The sequence below is a fragment of the Gracilinanus agilis genome, chromosome 4 (assembly GCF_016433145.1).
Source record: "Gracilinanus agilis isolate LMUSP501 chromosome 4, AgileGrace, whole genome shotgun sequence".
Lineage (NCBI taxonomy): Eukaryota > Metazoa > Chordata > Mammalia > Didelphimorphia > Didelphidae > Gracilinanus > Gracilinanus agilis.
Genome location: NC_058133.1, coordinates 139,060,746 through 139,087,954, shown reverse-complemented (window position 1 = coordinate 139,087,954; position 27,209 = coordinate 139,060,746). Strand labels below are relative to the sequence as shown.

The following is a 27,209-nucleotide window of genomic DNA, read 5'->3' as shown; positions in this document are numbered from 1 at the left end:
AGCATTAATACCTTGGACGTATTTAAACAGATATATATTTGACGAGTGAAAAAAATTCCAGTTTTCCTGGAGTGCATGAAGAGTAGAACTGACTGCATTTATTATATGTATTCAGACCCAGGGATGTGGTCAGCAGACCAAATTACAGGGTCACCACAGATATTCTGAGAACCATAATTTACTTCAGTACAGTTATCTTTTCTACTGATTTGGCGAATAATCTACCAACCTAGTTACCTCACTAATTTCCATTAGGGAACTCTTTATAACATAAGGAAGAAATCACTAATTCTGATTTATACATAAAACACAGACGCACTGTTGTGTTATATTCAAACTCTATGTTTATCTAATGTTTAGCAGGAAAAGGGTCCTGGATCCCTTAAGAAACAGCTTGGGAAAAGTATTTTCTGCCAAAGGTCTGAGCCAGACTCTAAAATGATCAAGGCATATCTGAGGAAATAGATGGGTACAATGTTAATGCTTCCTGTTGAGCCAGCTATATTATCTACTTAAAATTATAATTCTATTTCATATCATGATCAGAAAATAAAAGAATCTAAGAGAATCATTCTCCATGACTCCACATTTTGGGGACATCTTTTCAGTTGAAGAGAAGAAAAGAATATGAGCATTAGGGAGTGTTTATGTCTGGATTCAAAATGAACTCGATAAAAAGAAATATCAGAGAAATAGAAACCTGCTGGCCATGTATTGTCTTAGAAAACCATAAATTAACATCATCTATGGTGCATTGTATTTTTATTTATTTTGTCAAACATTTCCCAATTACATTATGACCTGATTCAGGCTACACTAGGAAGTTTTATGTGAGCTTGACACTTCATTTTTCATCTATTTACCATTTTTTCATAAGTATAGAACTGAAACAGTCAAAGCCAGAAGGGATCTTAAAAATCATCTAGCCAAATTCTTTCATTTTCTACGAAAACAGAAAAAGGAAAAGTGATTTATCCCAAGTCACTGTAATAGCTAGTGAGTAGCTTCTAGTGAGCATACAGCGAACAAATGTGAAAGTCAGGATTAGAACTCACGTCTTCTGACTTAGAGTTTACTATTCACTCCATAACATCATACAGTTGTATAAATCCCATACTACAGTTTTTTCTTCCTTTTCTCCTCTGGGTCAGATTCTACTATTTGCTAACCTCTTTACATTGGCTTTACCTTTTTTGTTCTTTAGTAGTCTTTTTCTTTCTGGTTTTCTATATTATTATTCTATTATATTTTGGAATCCTTTACCCTCTCTAAAAAAGACAGAAGAGGTGTGTTCTTTAAGCCCTCTTGTCATCTCTTCTAGAAAAATTCCACTGAGTAAAGAGGTCACTTTTTATGTTTGCTAAACCTCAAAAATGGCTTTTTATTGGGGGGCCAGAAAATAACAGCGAATTTTTCAGTAAAAATTGAGGATACGAGTTTTCCTTTATCCTGTCGAACAACAACATTATAGTATGACTAGTATCCTCCATGAAGTTATGGGGATATCAGCCTACTTCACTATAGCCTCTGCAGAGATTCTACAGCAACTATTTGCAGAACTAGTCACTATATGTGATTCCATCTCAGATCTGCTCCAAAGGACAATCTCATTTTTCTTTTCTTTTTTCTCTTTTTTACTGTGAACATAATCGTCAACAAACACAAACATTTTGAGATATAAAGAACACAGGAGAGAGATGTTTAGGAAATGATGATATTTGGCAATTTGGTAATATAAAATTTTTTCCTAAAATAATAAAATTTCTGTGTGTGTGACACACACACACACAAACACACAAATACACATTTGATGTTGTTGTTGTTTAGTTGGTTAATCATATCTGACTCTTCAGAACTCTATTGGGGGTTTCTTGGCAAAGATACTAATTTTTTGCCATTTCCTTTTCTAGAACATTTTATTAATGAGGAAATGGAGACAAACATGGTAAGTAAGTTGTCCAGGGTCACACAGCTAATAAGTGTCTGAGGTTGGATTTGGACTTGGGTCCTCCTGATTCTAGGGCTAGCACTCTATCCACTGAACCACCTAGCTACTTTATATATTTATATGCACACATACATAGATACATATATACATGCAGGTGTGTATATGGGTATGATGTTAAATGTTTAACAATTGGCTCTTCTAAAAAGGTATGCATGAGGGGGCAGCTGGGTAGCTCAGTGGAGTGAGAGTCAGGCCTAGAGACAGGAGGTCCTAGGTTCAAACCTGGCCTCAGCCACTTCCCAGCTGTGTGACCCTGGGCAAGTCACTTGACCCCCATTGCCCACCCTTACCAATCTTCCACCTATGAGATAATACACCGAAGTACAAGGGTTTAAAAAAAAAAAAAAGGTATGCATGACATACTTTTAAGATTTATCTGAGGGGACAGCTGGGTGGCTCAGTGGATTGAAAGCCAGGCCTAGAGGCAGGAAGTTCTAGGTTCAAATCTGGTCTCAGACACTTCCCAGCTATGTGACCCTGGGCAAGTCACTTAACTCCCTTGCCTAGCCCTTACTGCTCTTCTGCCTTGGAGCCAATACACAGTATTGACTCCAAGACAGAAGGTAAGGGTTTAAAAAAAATTTTTTTTTTTTTAAAAATAAAAGATTTATCTGCATCATTAACAATTTTTCAAGTTTCTTAAGTTTAAATAATCAAAACAATTGGGCAACTCCTGATGGATATGTAGCACTTGATTTCCATGTATAAATGCTCACACTGAAACTTTTACACAGGCTCTCACCAGCCAGTCTGAGCTCTGGACAACTATAGACAAAATTTAACAAAGCAGTTACAAAGTTGTATTGGGTTCTCTTCTGCTTTTTCCCCACTCAGTACATCTAAAGGCGTTGTTTTGTGATCTTCTCACCCCACTCCACCCCATTTATCTAACTATCCATTAATCTACCTTCTTCCCTGTCCCAGTAGGATGTATCCCTTAAAATCAATATGTACTGTCAAGCAAAACAGATCAACCCCCTGGACATATCTGAAGATGCAAATTCTGTATTTCTCATCCATCATTCCTCTGCCAAGTCATCACCCCATTTTGCATGGTTGAAGGCCAGGCTGGTTTTTCTACTACTGAAGTTACCTAGCAGTCCCCATTTAATTTTCTTCCCTCGGATTTGCATAATAACGGAAATAATCATGTGCATTTGTAGCATCTTTCCTTTTATAAGCTTGATGCAAATTTCTTGCTAGTCCAAAGGACGTTTTTGTTACACACACACACACACACACACACACACACACACAGATAGCTTATTCCAGTTATTGGAGTAAAATCATTTTCCAGGCACTTACAGTCTTTCATTTAATCCAGTGATTTCTTAATGTCCCTTACAAATATCATTACCATTCTCTGGAAGCCATTAAATTTATGAAGTTTGGCAAATCAGTTTTGATTGTGCAACTTAATTGAATGTCCACACTACTCTGCCCTGGAACCAGTGTGCTTGTGAAAACTGAGTATGGACCTTCCGGGAAAGTCTATCTCTAAAGCCCTACGCACCACAGACTAGTGGCCACTGAGCCTACTGAGCCCGTAATGAAACAAGCAAGATACACTTTACCTGAAATTAAAATTGGTTTTGATCAATTCTTTTTGAGTCCTTTGGAGTGCTAGCCATCATTTCCCATTTGCTCAAGCTGCCTGATTTTCTGTGGACTCCCTACGGGGAGAAACTTGGGCTTTTTTCCTCCCTATTCTTTTTTCCAAGCCTTGAGAAAAGGAAAAGAGATAGTTGTAATGGAGCTGCAGGAGCAGCCAAGCAGCAGATTGATTCAAGAGGAGAAATTCAATGCATCCCAAAAGATTCCCTAGGATTTTATATCCTGCTGCTTAGGGTGTAATTTGTCGTAATAAGAAACTGAAGATTTTCTGTCAGGTGTATCAAAGCTCTCAGTGATGGCTTGTGAAAATGAGAGATAGAGAAGGAGAGAGAGACACAGAGACAGAGAGAGGAGCAAACTACAATGGAAAATGTCTTTCTTTGGAAAATGCTCTTACCTTTAGGGAGAGAGAACAACATTTTTTTAATCTGCATACACACACTGGCAGCATATAAAAGGTCAAGTTTCTTGTGGATGAATTTGCTACAAAAGATACTTTAATTAAAAATCACAGATACTGTAGTAAAATAGAAAGGGCATTGACTCTAGCAATGGAGAACTTGTACCTGAACCCCAACTCTAATATGACTGCCGTAGCCTTGGCTTCTGGCCTTCATATGCTCAAAAGAAAAAAAAAATTCTGACTGCTTCTTATCTCGTCAAGTCAAAGCCTTATTGGGTCTTAATTTTCTCAAATGTAAAATGAGAAAATGTCCCCTCCAGGTCTAGATCTATGATCCTCTATTAAGTGGTTGAGAAATTTTAGTACATGTCACTAAGCAACAAAGATAAAATAAATTAACTGATTGGCTAACACAATTGTAAATCTTACCTTGGAAGAAAAAATGGCAGCCATAACTAAGTGGAAAGAACCCCAAAAGAATCCTCTCTCTTTTGGGGGGGGGGAGATGTCAGATTAGCTTGTGATTTATCTTCTAAAACCTATACCTGTGAATCCAGCTATGGAAAGTTCTATCTAATACTAGAAAAACAGCCATAAGCCTGGTTTTCTGGGGGGAACTTACTTTCTTTGTAACTACATCTTTTTGGTGCTTCTTGTTTTGTCTTTCATTATTCCTTATAATAGGCCTTCAATTCAAACAAAAAGAAATAGTTAAGCAAAACAAATGGACATATCTTTAATTGTATTACTTCTCTTTCAAGAAAAAGAAATTATGTTTCAATCCTCCATCTTCTGGAAAAACTGGAAGTATATAGTTCTTATGCGTGTTTAACCACCAAGTGGCACTGTGAGTCACTAACCTGATCCTATTCAATAAGAAGGAAGATCTGTGCAGGTCTCATGCTTACCCTGGAAGTTATGATGCTTCACCCTGCTAAGCAAAAGGGTAATTGAAATACCAAGTTCTTTATGGTTCGGTGAGAATGTTTGATCTTCTTTTTCCTAGCTCCATTCTTTCGTGGGTGGTCCTGCTCACTCCATAGTCTAAGAGGTGTAGTTAGTATGCATTTAACCAATAAAATCATCTCTGAGCTCCCATCCTATGGCAAAACCAACCTTCTCTGAAATTGAGATATTTTACAGTCTTAGTCATGAGACCTTGGCATAACAGAGTTGATTCTTCACAGGAATGGACAAGCATTCTTAGATACTGTAAACAGCACTTTACTCTTGGCATACAATCAATAAAGGTAATAAAACAACACAAAACAAAACATTTACTTCTCAGTTACATGCTCACAGCCTCCACCAGGCTAGGCAATCCCACACAGAGTATATAATGCTGCTCTAATCCCAGAAATTCTAAGAAAGTATTCAATTCAGTTTGCTTATCCCCAAACTGCCATTAGTACAAGCAGGCAAGAGAACGTGGACATAATACAAAAGCAGTCTCCACTCAGTATCCAACTGCTACAGTAGGTCCAATCTCAAAAAAAAAAAAAAAAAAAAAAAGCCTTAGGAACTCAAGACCCAGGACACACAGCATAGAGAATGAATTTTAGATATGATACAGAATGGCATTCCTGACAGCCAGTGCTTTTCCATTCTGACTACTTCCTGTCATAGTTTTATTCGTCCTCATGGAGCAGTGGTGAAGGCAAGGGCTAGATATGAAAAGAAACTCTCTACTCCAACCTATCTTGCTTTTGTCACCATGAACCCTTTGGTTTCAAGTATAGAAGCCAAGGGGTATATGCATCCCTTCTTTGACTCTAAGTTTAATCATCCCCTCTCGTCTCTTTCTCTCTCATTTCCCTCCCTCTCTCCCTTCCTTCATCCTTCCATCTTCTTTCTTTGTCTCTCCCTCTTTCTCCCCATCCATTTCTCTCACTAATTCTCTTTCCCTCCCCCTCTCTCCTTTTCCCTTCTCTTTCTTTAATTCAGTCTTCCTCCCCCTTTTTTCTCTGATTCTCTCCTCTTTCTCTCTTTCCTGTTCTCTCTCTCCCCTTCCCTCCAATTCTTGTTATCTGTCTTTGTCTCTGTGTTCTCTCTCTTCCAGACTTCTGCCTCTGTCTCTTTTTTCCTCCAACTTTCTTGCCCCTCCCCTTCCTTCCATCTCTCTTTCTCTCTGTATACAGCACATTTCCTTTTTTGCTATGCATTGTTCCCTCTGCATACCATTCCTTTCTCTCCCTCAAGTAGGAAGCACAAATAAGGAAGGGTCTACTCTCATCTATGACAATAATATTTTAAAATTCCTATTCAAACGTACTTTTATTTGGAAGTGGAACAAAAGCAAGAGAAGGCACCAACTAGTGTTGGAAGAGTCACCTCATCTAATCAATTCCCAATTTCCTCATCTGAATATTCACAAAGATTGTCCATCTTCTCTCACTGGCCAGTGGAGTGATTGATGGAACACTATGGACAAAGTAGCTTAGTCCCTTTAGAAGAAAACAATCATAAAAACAGTGCTATCATGCAATGGTAAGCTTTGTTAGCCCAATACCCAAAGCTTATAAATGCCAAAAATTAGATCCTGAATTAAAATTAGATTTTGAATTGGGTAAGTAGTATAAACTGTCTTAAGTCCATAGGTGTCTAAAACTTGGAAATGTCCCCTGCTTTTTCTTTAGCCATATTCAGAGGAGAATGGAATACACATGCATCACTGAATCATAAATATAAGGCTGGAAGGAATCCTAAAGGATATCTAGCCTAATTATTTTATTTTTATAGATGAGGAAACTGAGGCCTTGTCAAGGTCACCCAAGTAAATGGCAGTTCCAAGATTTGAACTCAAGTCTTCTGACTAAACAGCATCTTCTCTGTTGTAAAATTTGTAGATAAATTCAAGCCAGAAGGACTAGCTCATACATAGCCAAAATTTTCTAGCATGTTAGAATTATGGGCTGAATCCAGCAAAATGAAAAAGAACAAATAAAAACTGCTGAATTTAATTTCAAAAATTTAAATGAAAAAGTATAAGATGTGAGAGACCTAGATAGGTTCAGATGGGTGAAAGAAAAAAAAACAACTTTTTTTTAATCTGGGAATTTTGGTGGACTACAAGTTAAATGGCATAGTGTATAAGAGCAATGGAGTTAGGCATGGAGTTAGGTACACCGGAGTTCAAATCCAGCCTTAGACACTTCCTGTGACCCTGGGCAAGTCTTAACACTGCCTGCCTCAGTTTCCTCCTCTATAAAATCAGCTGGAGGAGGAAATTGCAAACCATTCCAATATCTTTGCCAAGAAAACCCTGAATGGAATCACAGAGTCAGACATGACTAAAATGACCAAACAAAAAAAAGGTTAATAGAAATGAAAGGAAATGGAGGCCCAAGGGGATGAAATGTCAACTTAACTACTTGCTATTCCCCAGAGGAAAAGTTGGCTCATATCCCACCTCTGCAGGAGGATTTTTTTCTGAATTTTCTACACCTGCTATCCTTTTAGAGATTATATTCCATCTATCCTCTACATATCTTGTATTTACTCATTTTCATGTTTTTCTGCCCTTTTTCGAACATAAGCTTCTTGAGGACAGGTCTGTTTTTGCCCTACTTTATATCTCCAGCACTTAACACAGTGGCTCATACATAGGTATACATAAATAATACATAAATGCCTGTTGACTGTCTTGCCCAGTATCATAGAGGCATCATATGATATATCTGGAATTCAAATTCTGGTGTCCCAATGTTAAATTTAGACTTCTCTCTCTATTATGCTATACTTCAATCTCTGGCCAGAAAAAAAGTGTTCATGTATTTTTTGAGGAACTCATGACAATAATGCTTTGAGGTTTTATGGCATCTATTAATTTTTAAAGTGCTTTACAAACATAATTAACAGATTCTCTTGTCACTTGTGTGAATATGGCGTTATAATAGATTGTATTTCCACCAAGTACAAAAAAATCCATATAATTAAGATGCCAGGAATAAGGTCAAGAAGGTTACCATATTGAGAAAGGAATATAAATGTCTTCTTCTCTTGAGGTCACCAGTTCAAATTTAGCTCTAGTCAGCAGCAACAAAAATCTCTGGTTGGGTCTGACCTGCCTCCTGACCTCTATCTAATCCTGGCAGAAAATATATTCACTCTATAAAACTGCTCCAATGGCAGGCATAGCAATCAAATCTTGATAACTCATGCCAATGTCTGCACCCTTTCTCAGAGCAAACAATACCACAGCATAAAGCATTCTTCTGGGGAATCCGATGGATTGGCAGCTGATGGTGACAGTTTCTTGAATGCTTATCGGTAAAGCAGCCAAGATCTGTTCCACTCACATTCTAAAAGTTTTCTTTTAGGATAGGGACTCAATTTGGAGTTCATTGCCCCATGGGTAAATTCTTTTGGGGGAGGGGGATTCATTAACTTGATTGGAAAATACATCATTATTTTTATCCACCTCATTGAAATTTAGCATATTCTTAAATTACAAATTTTTAAAAATACAGTATTATTATCAGAAGGGCTTTACCATTAATGCCAAAGAGAAGCACTACACATAAAAGGTTTAACTTCCACTTTAGGAACTGGTCTTGTCTCCCTGGTTTTTTGCACATTCTTGCTCTAATGTCACATTTAGGAGAAGCCAAGGGTAGGCAGGTGGTATAGGAAAGCTTCCTCCTCACTTATTTCTTCCTTTCTGGTACTTCGGTCTTTTGTCAGCTACCTCCTTTCAAGGAAAAGGTTCAAGTCTCAATTGGTTGATGGAGATCAATGTAGATTGGATTTCCCATAATACTGAATGTACTTCAGAGCAACTCCTTAATAAGCAAGATGGAATAGGAGCCTCAGGGATGGGGAGGGGATGGGTATTAGAAATTTATCATGTAGAAGAAACACAGAGGGTCCATTTAGAGAAAGTATATAAGAATTCTGGAAGGACTGACCATGTATGTATGTGAGTATATGTGCTTCTATACATTACACTGTGCCTGTAAATTATATAAGTAAATATCTATATTTTTCCACTGATAAACTTTTATGAAAAGTCTGTTCATTATCCTTGAGCTTAAAAGGTCCCAAGATGTTCTGATAAAATGAATTCATTAGGTTCTGCTCTGAGACTTCCAGGTGGGTTTTTAGGAGAAGTGTAATAAACAAGAGATATCCCTGTAGGTACATGGCCCACATTCTGAAGGCAGTGGATAAACACAAAGATTCTGCTGGTTGTTTGGGATTGACTAGGAAGCCCTGTACCTTATGCTTTTTTGCTTTTAGAATGCTAAGATGCTAGGTTCAGAGAAAAGAGATAGATAGATCGATAGATAGATCGATAGATAGATAGATAGATCGATAGATAGATCGATAGATAGATAGATAGATCGATAGATAGATAGATAGATAGATAGATAGATAGATAGATAGATAGATAGATAGATGGATGGATGGATGGATGGATGGATGGATGGATGGATGGATGGATGGATGGATAGATAGATAGATAGATAGATAGATAGATAGATAGATAGATAGATTCAAATTTTGCCTCTGACCTTACTGTTCCCTATGTGACCCTGGGAGAGTCACTGAACCTTCTCTGGGGCTTAAGTTTCCCCATTTGTAAAATGTAAGGCTTGGGCTAGATGATCTGAAGTCCCTTCCAAAGCTAAATCTATAGTCCTTTAAGTCTATGATACAATTCTTCAGGTAACATTCATGGTAGAGGAGATAGACCTTTTTTGATCTGAGATGGCCTGTCCATCAACCCTCTGCTTGGAATGCTCTCCCTCCTCTGCTCCTCCTACTAACTACCCTTCCATCCTCTAAGTCTCAACTAAAATCCCATCTTTTAAAGGAAGCCTTCTCCAATGCTTCTCATTTCCAGTGTCTTCCCTCTGTTAATGATTTTCTGTTTACCCTATATAGAGTTTAACCTATATATTCTATATAACTTTATGTGTGTGTGTGTGTGTGTGTGTGTATTTTTAAATTTGCATGTTGTCTTTCCCCATTAGATTGTAAACTCTTTGAAGGCAAGGATTGCCTTTTAGCCTCTTTTTCTTATCCCTAGTGTTTGGCATGGTGCCTAGCACATAGCAGTTGCTTAATAAATGTTTACTGATTGATTGAGATGATCTGGAGCTATGAGTTATTATTATTATTATTTTTAATAAAAGACCAGTTGCTCTTTGGTTGTAAGAAACTGGAGGAAGTTTGTTTTTATACAGATTAGAAGTGGATATAACCAAAAAGCCTAACATGAGAAAGGGAGGAAAAGAAAGACAAAGAAAGAGTGACTCAGTATTAGCTCTAGGAAAACCATGTCTAGACCAACAAGCAGGAGAACCCTAGACTGGGACGCTTATCTTTACAAGCATCTTCCTCATTCTATTTCCTGATCTCATCCAGCAACCTCTATGGCAGGGATGGGCAACCTTTTGAGCTTGATGTGTCAAAATTCACCAAAAAACTGAGCATAACTTGGGTGGTGTGTCACTTCGAGAAAAAAAAAACATAATTTCATAATATTTATAGTTTAACAAAACTGTATAATTGCCATATATAACTGTATTTAATAAACAAAAATAGGTAAATTAACATAGGTAGAATTATCATCTATCTTGCACAGAGTGTCTACACTACACTACAGCAAATGTTTCATCCTTGGCATGCTGCCCCAAACTTCTCTGTATGTGGCTGCATGTCATCAAAAATGGCTACGGGTGTAGGTTTGCCATCAGCGCTCTATGGTTTGGCTCAGATGTGTCCTTTAAGTTGCTGAGACTGACCTCTAGAGTATAGATGGGTAACAGCAATTTTTCTTTTCAGCAAACATTTATTATGGCCTTACTAGTGTGGAAAGTTAATATTAAATTGTGCCCTCTTTGGTCCCCCCAAACAACCTTTGGATGCATTTGATTTGAAGGCTAAAGCTCTAGGTGTATCTCCCCGAGGTCATAGATAGAGTTTTCCCTCCTTTGGTCTACATCTTTTTTCTTGATAAAGATTGGTGGGGTGGAGACTACTTCTTTGTTTTATTTGTAAACAAAGATTCTCTTATGTACTAAAGTACATAAAGGCTAGCCACCACTGGGAAACACCCTGTGCAGGCATTCTAAACACTATGTAGTTAGTTAATCCTGGCATCCTGAAGACCCACCTGGCATCCAACAGATAGGACAATCAGACAAATAAATAGTTTACAGGAAAACTACCTTCAATGGTGGATTTCACTGCTTTATAAGTGAATTACCTTGGTCTATGAACTGAATAAAGTATCCTGATTGAGGTCTGAGTCCTCCAATCAGAGAGGCTTAGAAAAGCAACATCATGAAGAGCATAAATTGACAGAGGGAACAGGAAGTTACCTTTTTCCACCCCTGGAACCAGGGATTCAGGAGGGTGTGTGGTCTGGCTCTGGTCCTGACTCACTAGATACAAGACATTGGTGATACAAATAGGAAATATGATACAGTCCCTGCCTTCAAGGAGGTTATGATCTAATTACTTGAATCTTGGTAAGCTACTAAGTATCCATGAGGCATATTAGACTGAACTAACTAAAAATTCTGTTGCACATGGGAAACATAGTTCCCAGCCTTCAAGGAGTTGATGGTTTTTTACCAGCTTGATGACACTTTATTCAGGCCATAGACCAAGGTAATTTCACTTATAAAGCAGTGAAATCAACCATTGAAGGTAGTTTTCCTGTAAACTATTTATTTGCCTGATTGTCCTATTTGTTGGATGCCTACCTGTGATTAGAAAAATATAATTTAGCTGTGGGTGTTAGACAAGGAAAAGGAAGACTGTAGAAAAGAGGGTTACATCGAGTACTTTTAAAACTTTTCCAAAGTCATCTGTATTTATTTATAAGTTGAATCTTAAAACATATAATGAGATCGGTAGGACTGAACTCCCCAAATCATTGGCACAGGGAACTTCCAATTCCTCTACCAATTCAGTCTGGCACTTTCTCTCTGAGGATTGTCAACATGCTTCACCATGCTTGTCTTGTCTTTACAGTTTAAAACAGAGTTTAACCTTGGACATCTATAAAGATATTTTCCTCATACAAATATATTTTTGTCTGATTCATAAAACAGGTCAAAGAGGAAGAGTCACCTTTCCTTATTCAGATTTTATAACAAAGAAAATATCATGGTGTGAAATTAGAATCTGTTACCCTAAAAACTATGATCCTCAGTAGGGCTGTGGTCCCCAGCAAAACTACCACTCCCTGTCATTACATGCTGATGTAGATAGGACATAAATTGGGTGGAGTTCTGTGTCTAGCCCTCTTTTCCTTCCTGTCCACAGCTTTGGTGGATTGTAGAATTTCTGAGCAGGTAGAAAACTTAGTCACATAGTTCTATTTTGTCAGATAATAAACTTTATGAAATATAACACTTCAAGTATCCAATAATTAATTTAAGTCTTACGATGGGGCATTATGTTACTAAAAAATTTGTTTCAAAAATTGACTTCTCACACAACCTATAAAACAAGTAGCATTATAGAAAGTTAAAGAAATGATGATGAAGGGTGAAAAGTTTCAGGTTAGTGTTAAATAATCTGAATTATTATTAGACTTTTTAGTTATGTTTCAGTGATAGTTTTCTCTTGACTATCCAGGAAGAGTGTCCTGAATCAATGGGTTCTCTGAACACCTTGGTGTATTATGTCATCTTCCTTCAAAGAAAATGGCCCATCTTTCCAGCATACATTCCTAGAATATATGGCAGTGAGGTGGCATTGTGGATAGACTATTGGACTTGGACTATGGAAGATTTGAGTTCAAATTTGTTCTCAGTTACTTTACTATGTAGCCCTGGGCAAATCACTTGGTTTTCTTATCAGAAAAATGGGAATGATAATAATAGTATCAAACTCCCAGGGTTGCTTTGAAAATAAATTGAGATATTTGCAAAGTTTTGCAAACCTTCAAGTTAGATGTAAATACTAGCTATTATTATTGGTAAAATTGATCTATGATACAAAATGCTACTTAATATGTCAAGATATCAGAGGTGTTCAATTTTTTGTATATCTTCTGGTACAGGAGGAGCTGTGGGCAGAGGATGGCTGGTCCTTCCTCTTCTTCCTGCTACACCCACTTTCCACCTCTGGTCTCAAGACTTGGAGTTATGACCCAGTCCATACTTCTATCATGTTTTCCCAGAATTCCTGCAGTACTACAGCATCATGCATATTTCAAGTATGATGATGGGGTTATAAAGCCAGGCTCCAAACACCATAATATTTATTGTTTTAAAAAGAGGATTATGAATAGAGAAGGATATTGAAAGAACTAAAGTCACCAAGTAAATCTTGCTGCTGATTATGCTCTAACCCTTGCAACTGAGACTCTCATTGGTCGCCATTTTAATCCTTTGGACAAAGCTTCTCATCGGCCCATCTTGTGTCTCAGTTTCCTGGTTCTTGACCTCTGACTCTAATTATTTAGACTCCCCACATCTGACTTTCTGACATCTGCAACTGAATCTTTCTGATGCTATCACCTGACTTTTGGAAATCTGTCTATCCATCTGGACACCTACGGTCTTCTGCCCAATTGGATTTCTACCATCTGCCTGACCACTGGGCCCTTGCCATCAAACCGCCCACTTGGACTTTGGTTGTCCACCATTTCTATATCATCTATGCCAAACTTCTGGTTTTACACCTGGCTTACTGGCACAGCCCTTCCCTTTCTGTCTGCCCATCTCTGCCTCGAGTAAATCTTAGGATCCTGAGTTATATGTCAACCACTTGACTTGATTTGAGCCTATAGTAGTAGTGTTCTGTATAGATCTCTTTCACTTGGACTGACTTCTTAGTCCCATGTTCATCTTAGAGGCTCATATCTTTATGAGTGTGTGTTTATTCTTATAGGTACATATGGATATACTTAAACATACACACACACACACATCTCTATGAGTATGTCTCTGTATCTGTACATAGACACACACACACATATACACACACACACATGAATGTATATATATATATATATACATATATTCATAGGGATATAAACCTCTAAGATGGCCATGGGACTGGAATTTAGTACTCTTGAAACATATACATTTATACGTACATTTACATACATATAACATACACTTATGTTGTTGTTTAGCAGTTTTTCAGTTGCATTCCACTCTTCATGTTCTTATTTGGAGTTTTCTTGCCAAAGACACTAGAGAGGCTCACCATTTTCTTTTCCAGTTCATTTTAGAGATGAGGAAACTAAGGCAGCGTTGAGTGACTTGCCTAGGGTCATACCAGCTAGTAAGCTTCTCAGGCTATATTTGAAGTCAGGAAAATAAGTCTTCCTAACTCCAGGCCCACGGCTTTATCCACTATGCTGCTTAGCTGCCCCTATGTATATGTATACACATATGTATATATACGCACATACACATATGGGGAAGGGGAGAGAGGGACAGAGAGACAATGACAGACAGGCAGGCAGAGATAAAGACAGAGACAGAGAGACAGAGAAAGAGAGAAAAAGAGAGAGACAGACAAAGACAGAGAGACAGAGAGAAAAAGAGGGAGCTTAACAAGTCAATTATAGCTAGCTTCATCCAAACTATAATTATAAATATGTGCTAGGTACTGAGGATATGAAGATAAAAGTGAAGCATCCCCTTTTCTTGGAACAACTTACATTTAATTTGGGGTACATAGCATTTGCAGAAGAGTGCATATAGTCAGTTCTGCTATAACACTTGTTCTGAAACATAAATTTGTTCCAATGTAATTACTATAGTAGGGATTTCTTCCCAGAAAATGGGGAGAATGCAGAAAAATATACAATTTCACAATAACTCACTAGCTGGGATCCTTCTGATGCCCACTTCTACAAGCCAACTGCAGGTCTCTGTCAAGGTATTCATGTTTTCTATTCATTCGTCATATTTCTTTTTATTTTCTAGTATAGGAAAAGCTGGCTAGTATAGGAAAGGATGGCTGGTCCCCCACTCTCTTCCCCATGCCCTCCACTTTCCACCATGGCCTCAGGCCCCAACTATTTGGCCTGGTCAATTTGTGAGAGACTTTGCCAGAACTGGGGTGCAGGTTAAGCAGCAGCCTAACACTGAGAACACCATCACTATTTATTATATTTTTGTATTTCTTATTTAACACAAATAAAACTGCTACCACTTTTATTAGATTCTGATCTTTTACTTTATGTGTCAGTGATGAAGTTTTTAAGTGTTGTCCCCCATCTCCATTTCCCCCCATAAATCTTGTGACTTTTATTGTACAATTATTCACAGGATCATATTTTGGGGTGGACTTATTTGGGTTTATAATAAGAATTAGCTAAACAAAGTTATTTCTAAGGGCAAATTATTAGCAACTTAGCTGGCTATGCAGACAGGAGGTATAAAGACAAACTTCTTGGAGGAGTATAATTTGAATTGAAACTTTAAAATAAGATAGAGATTATTCTAAGCCTCAAAGAGGCTTAAGTTGAGGAGGAAAGACATTTCAGGCACCAGTGACAGCTTGTGCAAAGGAAGAGAGATGGGTGATAGAATACTGTATATGGGACATGTATTGTGGGTCAGTTTGAAATGTAGAATGAAAAAGAGTAATATGTTAATGTGGGAAGCCATGAAAGGGCAGCTAGGTGGTACAGTGGACAAAGCACTAAACTTAGAATCAGGAAGACTCATCTTCATGAGTTCAAATGTATCTTTAGTTATTTACTAGTTATGTGGCCCTGGGCAAGTCATTTTACCCTGTTTGCCTCAAGTTCCTCATCTGTAAAATGAGCTGGAGAAGAAAATGGTAAACCACTCTAGTTAACTGCCAAGAAAACTCCCCAAAAGAGATCATGAAGAGTTGGACAGGAATGAAACAACTGAACAACAAAAAAAGAAGTCCTGAAAGGGAGGTATAAGCCAGATAGTGGAGTGTTTGAAAAACCAAAATAGAAGAGTCTGTATTTATCCTAGAAGCAAGAAGGGGCCACTGGAGCTTCTTGAATCAGAGAATGATACAGTCAGATCTTTATGTTTTACAAATATCAATTTGGCAGCTATGTGAAGAATCAATCAAAGAGGAAGACACTGGAGGCAAAAAACCCAATTAAGAACCTTCTGCAATATTTTAGGTGTGAGATAACGAGGGTGAGGGTCTGAACTAGGGAGGCTGTCCTATGAGGTGAGAAGGGGATAAATGTGAGAAAGGCGATGGAGATAGAATCAATAAGACATGACAAATGATTAAATATGGGAGTGAGAGAGAGTCAGGAGCCAAAGATGATTAAGAGATTATGGCTCTGAGAAATTGGAAGGATGGTGGTACTTTTTGTAGAAACAGGAAAGTTAGGAATTGGGGGAGCATTTATTTATTTTTTAAGAGAATGAATTCTGTTTTGGACATAATTAGCATTTAGACTCTAAATTTTAGAGTTTCTCTTTTCAGAGAATGTGATTTTATCTTTTGTTAAGCAAGGACAACAACTAGGAAACTCAGAATAAAATAATCTATTCAAATAAATTTAGGATTCATATAAAACAGCCCTTTATTATCTGGCTTCAGGATTGGAATTCTGGCCTCTCCTCAGGAGGTTGTCCCATCTGGAGCAGCAGACAAACAGTTCCCTTTGTAGCTCTTACCTGTAAGGTTCCAGGGTTCGGCTTCCATAGAGCAAAGCATCCTCCCACAGACAAAGATTAATACAGGCATCCATTGCACAGTCGAGCATCTTTAGCTGATAGATGTTTCTGTCTGGAAGACGATCTCCGTAGTTATTTATAAGAGTCTGGCATATAGCCAGAACCTGTTCCCACTCTGTTATTAACCTTAGTTAAGGATCCCCCATCTTCATCAAGGAAAAAATACAAATTTAAAAAAAAGATACTCTAAAAGGCTGAAAAGCTTCAGGGCACTAACAGAAAGGAAGCTCCCATTATCCTCCACAGATGAGCTGCTGGAAAACATACTTGAAAAACAAAAACATATAAGTGGCACCTTGGCTCTATGAATTCTGTTTACAATCAACAAAACAGAAACCAAGCCTCTGCCTCTGGTTATTACATTTTATTGGAAGAGATAAGGGGCAAATGATGAAAGATGAAACGATATAACAACATCCTTTGATGTGCTAGCCATACTGGGTACTGGAAATATAAAGACAGAAACAAAAAGAGTCCTTGCCCTCAAGAAGCTTCTAGTCTACTAAGGAAAAACAACTTTTAAAAAAATATATTGTTTATTTATTTAGAATTATATTTCCATGGTTACATGATTAATGATTTTTCCCACCCCTCTACCTTACCTCCTCCCAGAGCTGACAAGCAAGTTATACAATCCACTGGGTTATACATGTATCCTTGTTCAAAACCTAGGAAAAGCAACTTTTAAATGGATAAATAAGAATAATATAGACATACAAAGTAATATGGGAGGAAGATTCATCTTCATGAGTTCAAATCAAGCCTTAGATGCTTTTTAGCTATATGACCCAGTCAAGTCACTTATCTTTCTTTGCCTCAGTTTCCTTATTTGTGACATGAGTTGGAAAAGGAAAGGCAAATCACTCCGGTATTTTTGTCAAGAAGTCCACCAGATTGAGTCTAATAACTGGAGGTATGGGGGTATGGGGTGGCTCGCAATCAGGAAAGTATCATGTGGAAGTTTATACTTCACCTGAACCTTGAAGAAGAATAGACATTTTAAGAAACGAAAGCGTCTGGGAATCTTTGCATGCATCTTTCTTTCTTTCTTTCTTTCTTTTAGACCCTTATCTTCTGTCTTAGAATCAACACTATTGGTTCCAAGGCAGAAGAGTGGTAAGGACTAGGCAACTGGGGTTAAGTGACTTGCTTAGGGTCACATAACTAAGAAGTGTCTGAATCTAGATTTGAACCCAGATCTTCCAATTTTTCATGTCTGACTCTCTATCCATTGAGCTACTTAGCTGCCCCTCCAGCTTCATGTTCAAACAATTCCATCAATATCTACTTTGCCTGATCTGTTGAAACAAAGGATCAAGGGGACTGAAGAATTTGGGGAATTCTTAATGGAGAATGTTCACTGGCAGATTTCACTGGTTGTCATGACACACAAGTCTAGGTCTATGAAAAAATGCTTCATTCAAATAAGATTAAGTAAGCAGGTAAATCAGGCCATAGAAACATATATGTTATAAACTGCCTTTTCAGAAAGGTTAGCTTCTAAAATGGTCCCTGTGGGCCTTTATGTACCATGTTGAAAGGCTATATATAGGGAATAAGCTTCCCAAGAGTTTTTTCTCTTATAACAGGTGTTCCTGGGCTTCCCTCACCCCATCCCTCCCATATACGGCCCTTTTACAGGGAGATTAATTATATCAGAGATTATTTTTAGGGGGTCATTTTTGATTATACAGCATTGGTGCCTCAAGGCTCAACTGACATCAAATAGGTCCATTCCCATTTTAAGTCTAACCTCCCTAAGCTTCAGCATTTTCCCATCTTTAAAAGGTTTCTATTACCTTTTCCTCACCTATCTCAGAGGCAGTCACAGGATTAATGAGGCCCTGGCTGTGAAGTTCTCCAACTCCCTCTAAGGAGAATGGCCACGGGAGCACCAATGATTGTTATCTATGTTTTCAAAAGGGCCAGATTGGAGGGGCATATACATCAGCCTCGAATGTAGCTGCTTGCCCAGAGCCCAGAGCTAGCAAATTTATCACTGACATATAGCACACAATCATGATTTTATGTCTTTTATTACTGCTGTGAGCAGGGCCAGGCTTAGGTAAAATCATTCGGAAGACTGAGTTTATCCTTCATTCCCTTACACACGTGCCAAACGGTATGCTGTTTTTCAGGGTCGAAAGATTCCTTTCCCTATGGCTGTCTCCTGACCTACCTACCCCAACCGGGGCCAGACTCCTTTCTTATGGACAATACTTACATCCATCAGTCAGTTAATAAGCACTTATTAAATGTTTGAGCTAATAGCAACAACAAGCATTATGATAATCAGTAATTATATATCAGTTTAAGGTTTACATCACTTTACATGTTAGTGTCAGAAAAAGTGAATCAAAGGCATTCTCAAGGTCTCTCTGAAGAACTCTACAATCAGTAGAGAGACATGGGAGACATTGGCAGAGACCATCCAGCATGGCATGCCTAACTCAAAGAAGGCGCCATGTTCTCTGAGAAAAAGCAGAATTGCAGTGGCCCAAAAGAAACACGAGATCCATAGATTTAGAGGCATCTCCATCTCAAATGTTTAGATGGTCTGTGGTGTAGCCTTCTGAGCTCGTATTGGTCTGATCAGCCCGTCAGACACATTGTACAGAGACCCCAACAAAGTTATATCATTTTGGTCCTCTCTGAGTATGAAAGACAACAATCACCAACCAACCAACCAACATGGGTTATCTCATTTGCAGATGGATTATAGAGGGTGTAGGTGGAAGTAAAGTATAAGAAGACCAGGTAGGTAAGAAAGTCCACCAGATGGTTCAGAACTTTAAATGCTAGAAGACTTTTTATTACAGCCTTTAGGTAATGGGAACCCCTGAAGTTTATTAAGTAGGAGGCTGTGATATGGTTAGACCTAAGCTTTTAGAAGACCACTTTGAGGACTGAGTGGATTGGAATGGGAGCCGACTTGAGGCATGGAGATAGTTAAAAGCTATTGAAATAAGCTATGCAAGAAGTAATGAGAATCTGAATTAGGATGATAGCTGTGTGAGTGACATCTAGAAGAGAAGAGGGAGGAGAGTTGTTGTGAAAGGTAGAAAACACAACATTTGGCAACTGGGCCAGAATTTCTGAAACTGTTTTGGTTATGATATATTTGGGAATTTGAACTATATATAATAACTAATAAATATTAGGCAGAGTATGAAACAGCAGCATACTGATAAATATTTTAATGACTGATTCTGGAAAAAAATGTCCACGGGATATATTGTTAGGTTTAATGTGCATTATTAACACTTCCCCCATTAGTTTCTATGCTGAGACAATCAACAAAACAATAAATCAAGCCTGGATTTGCGTTGGTCAATTTCAAAGGTATAAAGGCTCATATTGAAAATTTAACAATCAGTTCTGATGAGTCTCAGTGAACTGGCTCTAGCAGGTCCCAAGCATACTTCTGAGATAAAAATAGTCTGAAGAATTTAGGGAGCAAACTTTACACAATTTAGGCACAGCATAAATACTTAATAAAGGCTTCCTGGCTACCTGTTTTCATATGGGAAAAAATACAATATTCTGACACTTAATTTCATAGTATATATTTCAGAGGAGGCAAGATTGCTAGGACTTATGGTTTATCATGGCACCTCTCTTTATAGTATGCAGAACACCAAAATTCCATAGAGCAAAATTTATGAAATCCTGTCCTAGCCCTTTTTCTTTCTTCTTTTACCCAATCAAAACTTACCTATATTATATTCCAATTCCTTAGGACTTTTATCCCCCAAAATGACAGCTAGTCTACCTAATGATTTAGTTCATGTTCTTTTATGATTCGGTATTAATTCTATATAGTAGTACCATATTTTGATAGTACATTAAATTTTTATTCAAGACTTTCTGGAAGTACAGTGCCTTATTCCAAAGAATTAGTCTTTGTTTCAAGAATTTTGAGCAGCAGTATAGGTGCCCAATTGACATATGTATAAAGCTGCCCTTGCCTCTGAGGTAAAGGACTGATCCCTTACAATGATGGATTGTTTAAAAGAATAGGAATAATGAGGAAATCTGGAACCAGCATGGCAATGTAGCCAAGGTACAGGACTTGAAGTGAGGAAGTCCTAGATTTAAATCTCAGCTTCTAACACTTACTAGCAATGACCAGATGGAAGCCCACTTTTAACAGGGTCCTCTGCCAACTCACTAAGGACCATATCTCAAGTGATAGGTCATTGAAGTTTGGGTAGGGAGAAGAGAGTTACAAACTACGAATAAAATAATTGATTGTGGATACAGTGAAATTGTAATATTTTTGTATCCATATGGCAGATATGTTGAAAACTTAACACTGAATTTTGTTAGAAGGTTGCAATTATAATCTATGTGACTATTCATGCTAGTATCAGATACTTTCCTAGTTGTCAGGAGGGGATGACTTTGTACATTATAACATCATGTGGTTTGAGCTTCCTCTTGATATATAATATGAATGCATTCCCTAATATTCCTCTTCCCCAGTGTGACTTTTCCACTTCCTTCTCATTAGTCTTTTTACAATGGAAATCCTTCTGCCTCTGTTAGCCTCTCCACCCACTGGCGAGTTCCTGTTTGGGACTACTAGCATCCAGGTGATTCGAGCTTACTTCTAATTCCCAGTTCCATTCCTGACTCTCTGAATTACTCCATTTTATATGCTTGTAATTCTCCTCTCTCTTTCTTGCTCAGTCCTATATGCTATTTTCCTCCAGTAGAATGTAAGCTTCTTGAAGGTAAGAGCTATCATTTGTTGTTGTTGTTGTTATTCTTAGCATTTCCCCTCAGAAGAATGTATTTGAAGCATCTCCTCATAATACAGAGAAGAAAAAGTGTCAGTTTCTTAATATCAATCATTAATTGGTCCATATTTAATAAGTATCTACTACATTAAAAGCATCATGCTACCTGCTAGAACTAGAAATATAAAGATTCAGACAAAGCAATCTCCATCCTCAAGGAGGTTACTGTCTATTTAGGAATAAACCACAAGGATACATATGTATATAATGTATATAACAAATATATAAAATATAGTCAAGGTAATTTAGTGGAGAGAGACACTTGAAGGTAAGGGGATTAGGGAAGGCTTAATGTAGAAGTTCTTTGAGCTACGGTGGAAGAAAAATAAGGATTTGAAGAGATGAAGGTGAGGATAATATGCATCCCAAGACAAAAGAATGGAAATTATAATAGAATGTAGCAAAACACAGCAAAAAGGCCACTTTGGTTGGACCAAAGTGAGTGAAGGTATATAATGTGTAATAAACATGGAAAGAAGTTTGGAGAATTGAGAAGGGCTAACATGGGCATATTTCTCAAGAAAAACAATGACTTTTTTTTTTGAGGCAACAAGGCAGGGTGTAAAAATGAAGAAATAGAACAAGAATTTTTTTCTCTATAAATTAAAGGTGACGTGTATTTCTCTTGCCGTGATGATCAGGGCTCCTTGCCAATCTTGTCATAAACCATGAATAAGTCAGAAAGAGAGTCAGACAGACTATAACCAGTGAAACGGCTTTTTATATTATGTAAAATTTAAATGTTGTATCTATCTATCTCTATATATGTACATACATAAATATATATGTATATATATGTATATTAAGCAATGATTATAGGAGAACCATGAAAATGAGAAAAGTGAAACCTCAGACTTTAATAGGATATTCAAAGACTGTGGGTCAGCTTTAGATCTATGATCTTAAGAAACATTAAAGTTTGGTGTTTTTATGTTTTGCTTTTCTAGATGTTAGAGCAAGACGTGGTGCAGATGTGGCCTCGGACCACCAACTCCTGGTGGCAACTTTTAGAACCAAGTTGAAATCATTCAACGACCTTTCAGGCAGATTACACCACAAGTTCAACGTGCAAGATCTAAAGACCAGAGAGAAGAAAGAAGCATTCAATTGCGAAATCAAGAACAAGTTCGCGGCCTTGACAGGACTCACGGGAGAGACAGTCGAAAACCACTGGACCAAACTCCAGCAGACCTGGAAGACCACCTGCGCAGAAGTCCTGAGAAAGAGAGAGAGAAAGCGCAAGGAATGGTTAACACAAGAGACATGGGCCAAGATACAACAGAGAAGAGATTTGAAACAGAAGATCAGCCAGTGCCAAGATCAACAGGAGAAAGAAGAACTTCAAACACAGTACTGGGAAATTAACCGTCAAGTCAAGAAGAGCACAAGATATGACAAGAGACGGTTCATTCACGATATGACCGAAGAAGCAGAAACAGCAGCTGGGCAGGGGAACATGAAGAGGCTATACAAAATAACAAGAACTCTATCGGGAAAGAATTACAACCCTAGCAAGCCAGTGAAGGACAAGACTGGCAAGACAATAACAGGCGATGCAGGGCAGAGAGCCCAATGGGCAAAGCATTTCGAAGAAATCCTGAACCGACCGCCTCCACCAACTGTTCCGGACATACCACCAGCCACCAAACTGCTTCAGGTGAACATGGGCCCACCTACCAAAGCTGAGATCATCAAAGCCATCAAGACCATGAAAAACGGCAAGGCTGCAGGTCCAGACGGCATCCCCCCTGAGGCACTCAAGGCAGACCCAGAACTGTCAGCGGAGATGCTACAACCCCTCCTGCAGAAGATCTGGGAACAGGAACAAGTCCTGACAGACTGGAAACTAGGCTACCTGGTGAAGCTACCCAAGAAAGGTGACCTATCCCAATGCAGCAATTGGCGAGGAATCATGCTTCTATCCGCTCCCAGCAAAATCCTGACCAGAGTAATCCTAGAAAGACTGAAGGAGGCCTTGGACAAGAAGCTGAGAATAGAATAAGCAGGGTTTCATCAGCACAGATCGTGCACCAACCACATCGTCACCCTAAGAATCATCATCGAACAGTCCATCGAGTGGCAGTCCCCCCTCTACATGACTTTTGTGGATTTCGAGAAGGCATTTGACAACGTGGACAGGAGCATCATCTGGAGATTGATGCAGCATTACGGGATTCCCCCGAAGCTCACCAACATCATCCAGCAGTTATACGAAGACTTTACCTGCCAGGTCATCCACAATGGGAAACTGACGGCTCCCTTCACAGTGAAGACCGGAGTGAAGCAAGGCTGCATGCTTTCGCCCCTTATCTTCTTGATGGTCATAGATTGGATTATGAGAAGAATTACCAAGGACAACAATACGGGCATTCAATGGACTCATACCAAACAGCTTGAGGACCTTGACTTCATGGATGACATCTGTCTCCTTTCTCACAAGCAGCAGGATGCGCAAGCCAAACTTGCACGTCTCTCTGAAGAAGCAGAGAAGACAGGTCTGAAGATCAACAAGAAGAAGACCAGGTGATCACAGTCAACTGCAGACAGGACCTGCCAATCCAACTACAGGGAGAAAACATCAAGGAGACGGACCACTTCACCTATTTGGGTAGCATAGTCAGTAAGGACGGCAGGGCAGATGAGGACATCAGAAACCGAATCAACAAAGCCAGACAGGCATTTAACACCCTGCGGTCTGTCTGGATCTCCAAAGCACTGTCCCTCGTCACTAAGCTCCGAATCTTCAATACCAACGTAAAGGCCGTCCTCCTATATGGATCAGAAAGCTGGAGAGCGCCAACACCAACAAACTCCAGGTCTTTGTTAACAGATGTCTACGTCACATCTTGAACATCAGATGGCCTGAAAAGATCTCCAATGCTAGTCCCTGGGAAAGAACAATCCAGTATCCCATCAGTCAGGACATAAAGAAACATAAGTGGAGATGGATAGGACATACCCTACGAAAACCGGAAGACAACGTAGCCAGACAAGCATTGAGCTGGAACCCTTCAGGGAGGAGGAAAGTCGGAAGACCAAAACAGACCTAGGGAAGATCTGCAGAAAATGAAACAAAAACAGTCGGAATGACATGGGCCCAGCTGGGGGAAGTTGCCCAGAACAGAGTCCGCTGGCGTGAGATGGTTGCGGCCCTATGCTCCTAAGGAGTCAACAGGAATAATAAAAAAAAAAAAATGTTTTGCTTTTTAAGTCTCTAGTTATGGACAATTAAAGAGAAACAAACAAATATAAAGGCTTTAAATCTCCTAGATTAGCATCTACAAACTGATAATTTCCCTTTGTAAAAGGAAATTTTTTGTTCTCTTTGAGTTTAGATTTGTGAAAGGGAATCCTTTTTTCTCTTTGCCTAGTTGGAGCTAACACTTTAGTTAACACTAACTTAAGTACCTCACTAGATTGTGAAGACAGGATTAACTCTCCTTTGTCCACCTTTTGATTGAATCAACACAAGGTTGAACTAGGTGGAGGAGCTCACAAACCACTTAGTGAATTTATACCCTCAGTAACTCAATCATCCAGGAATCTGTGAACCCTTTTGATGAGTATTCACCCCTCCAGAAGTTGAGAACTTGTTCCCACAAACACTGCCCCTTGGGCAGTGTTAGACAATTTGGAAGACAAGAAGACACTATAAAAGGCCCTGAATTTCTGGGGCTAGGGAAGGAAGTCAACTCCAAGAAGGAAGTCAGCTTCAAGAAGAAGGTCAGCTCAAGGAAGAAAATTGGCCTCAGGAATCACTTTCAGCTCTAGTCATTGTCTTGACCTGCCTCTTGGAGGTAACTTGGGTGAGTGGATAGCTGGCTTTTCCTTACTGTCTTCTGGAGAGTTCAATTCAGAGCAAAATTTAGTTAGATAGGCTAATGGCTTCTCTACCCTTTTGTATTTCTCTACTTTTACTCTTTCCACCTCTTTTATAAATAAAAGCTATTAAAGGTAAGTTCAACTTTGAGCAATAATACTTTGAATTGGCAACTGTCATATTATTTAGAATTTTCATATATTTTAGTCTTACACCTTTTCTTCATCCACCCCATATTCTTTGAGTTGAGATCAACTATAGTCCCTGGTACAGTCTTTGAACAAAGGATGATTATAAATGACAAAAATCTAAGAATGGATTTTGAAAAGTAAGATTTTCCAGAAAACAGATCTTACAAAATAAGCTCATTTTATTGCCTGTGTTGACTAGTTGGTTTTTGTTTGGGAGAGTATGGTCTGTGTCAGAACCAGACTGGAATTCTCAGTTTTGATGATATTCCCCCTTCTGGTCTTCCAGGACTGATATGGAGCTCCACAAGAGTAAGATGAGAAGAGATCAGTACTCATGAATAAAAAGGATACTAAAGCAGCAGTCATCAAAACAATATTGTACTGGCTAAGAGACAGAGAGGAGGATCAGTGGAATAGACTTGGGGTAAATGACATCAGCAAGACAGTGTATGATAAACCCAAAGAGCCCAACTTTTGGGACATGAATCCACTATTTGACAAAAACTGCTGGGAAATTTGGAAAACAATATGGGAGAGATTAGGTCTAGATCAACATCTCACACCCTACACCAAGATAAATTCAGAATGGGTGAACGACTTTAATATAAAGAGGGAAACTATAAATAAGTTAAGTGAACACAGAATAGTTTACTTGTCAGATCTCTGGGAAAGGAAAGACTTTAAAACCAAGCAAGAGTTAGAGAAAATTACAAAATGTAAATTAAATGGTTTTGATTATATTAAACTAAAAAGCTTTTGTACAAAGAAAAACAATGTAGTCAAAATCAGAAGGGAAACAACAAATTGGGAAAAAATCTTTATAATGAAAAACTCTGACAGGGGTCTAATCACTCAAATATACAAGGAGTTAAAGCAATTGTATAAAAAATCAAGCCATTCCCCAATTGATAAATGGGTAAGAGACATGAATAGGCAATTTTCAGGTAAAGAAATCAAAAGTATCAATAAGTACATGAGAAAGTGTTCCAAATCTCTAATAATTAGAGAAATGCAAATCAAAACAACTCTGAGGTATCACCTCACACCTAGCAGATTGGCTAAAATGAAAGAAGGGGAGAGTAATGAATGTTGGAGGGGATGTGGCAAAATTGGGACATTAATGCATTGCTGGTGGAGTTGTGAACTGATCCAGCCATTCTGGCTGGCAATTTGGAATCATGCTCAAGGGGCTATAAAAGAATGCCTGCCCTGTGATCCAGCCATACCATTGTTGGGTTTGTACCCCAAAGAGATCATAGATAAATAGACTTGTACGAAAATATTTATAGCTGCGCTTTTTGTGGTGGCAATAATCTGGAAAAGGAGGGTATGTCCTTCAATTGGGGAATGGCTGAACAAACTGTGGTATATGCTGGTGATGGAATACTATTGTGCTAAAAGGAGTAATAAACTGGAGGAGTTCCAGGCGAACTGGAGAGACCTCCAGGAAGTGATGCAGAGCGAAAGGAGCAGAGCCAGAAGAACATTGTACACAGAGACTGATATACTGTGGTAAAATCGAATGTAATGGGCTTCTGTACCAGCAACAATGCAATGACCCAGGACAATTCTGAGGGATTTATGGTAAAGAACGCTACCCACATTCAGAGGAAGAACTGCAGGAGAGGAAACATATAAGAAAAGCAACTGCTTGAACGCACGGGTCGTGGTGGACATGATTGAGGGTGTGGACTCGAAACTACCACACCAAT

General features: G+C 38.5%; 1 protein-coding gene across 1 annotated transcript in view; it reads right to left on the bottom strand.

Annotated features, from left to right (window-relative positions):
- The window catches only part of SMYD3 (SET and MYND domain containing 3), a 252,590-nt gene that overhangs the window by 148,165 nt on the left and 77,216 nt on the right, over window positions 1-27,209 (bottom strand). Inside the window, exon 4 of the mRNA XM_044675986.1 lies at window positions 16,625-16,799. Coding sequence (XP_044531921.1) covers window positions 16,625-16,799 — 175 coding nt within the window. The remainder of the gene's footprint in view (window positions 1-16,624; window positions 16,800-27,209) is intronic.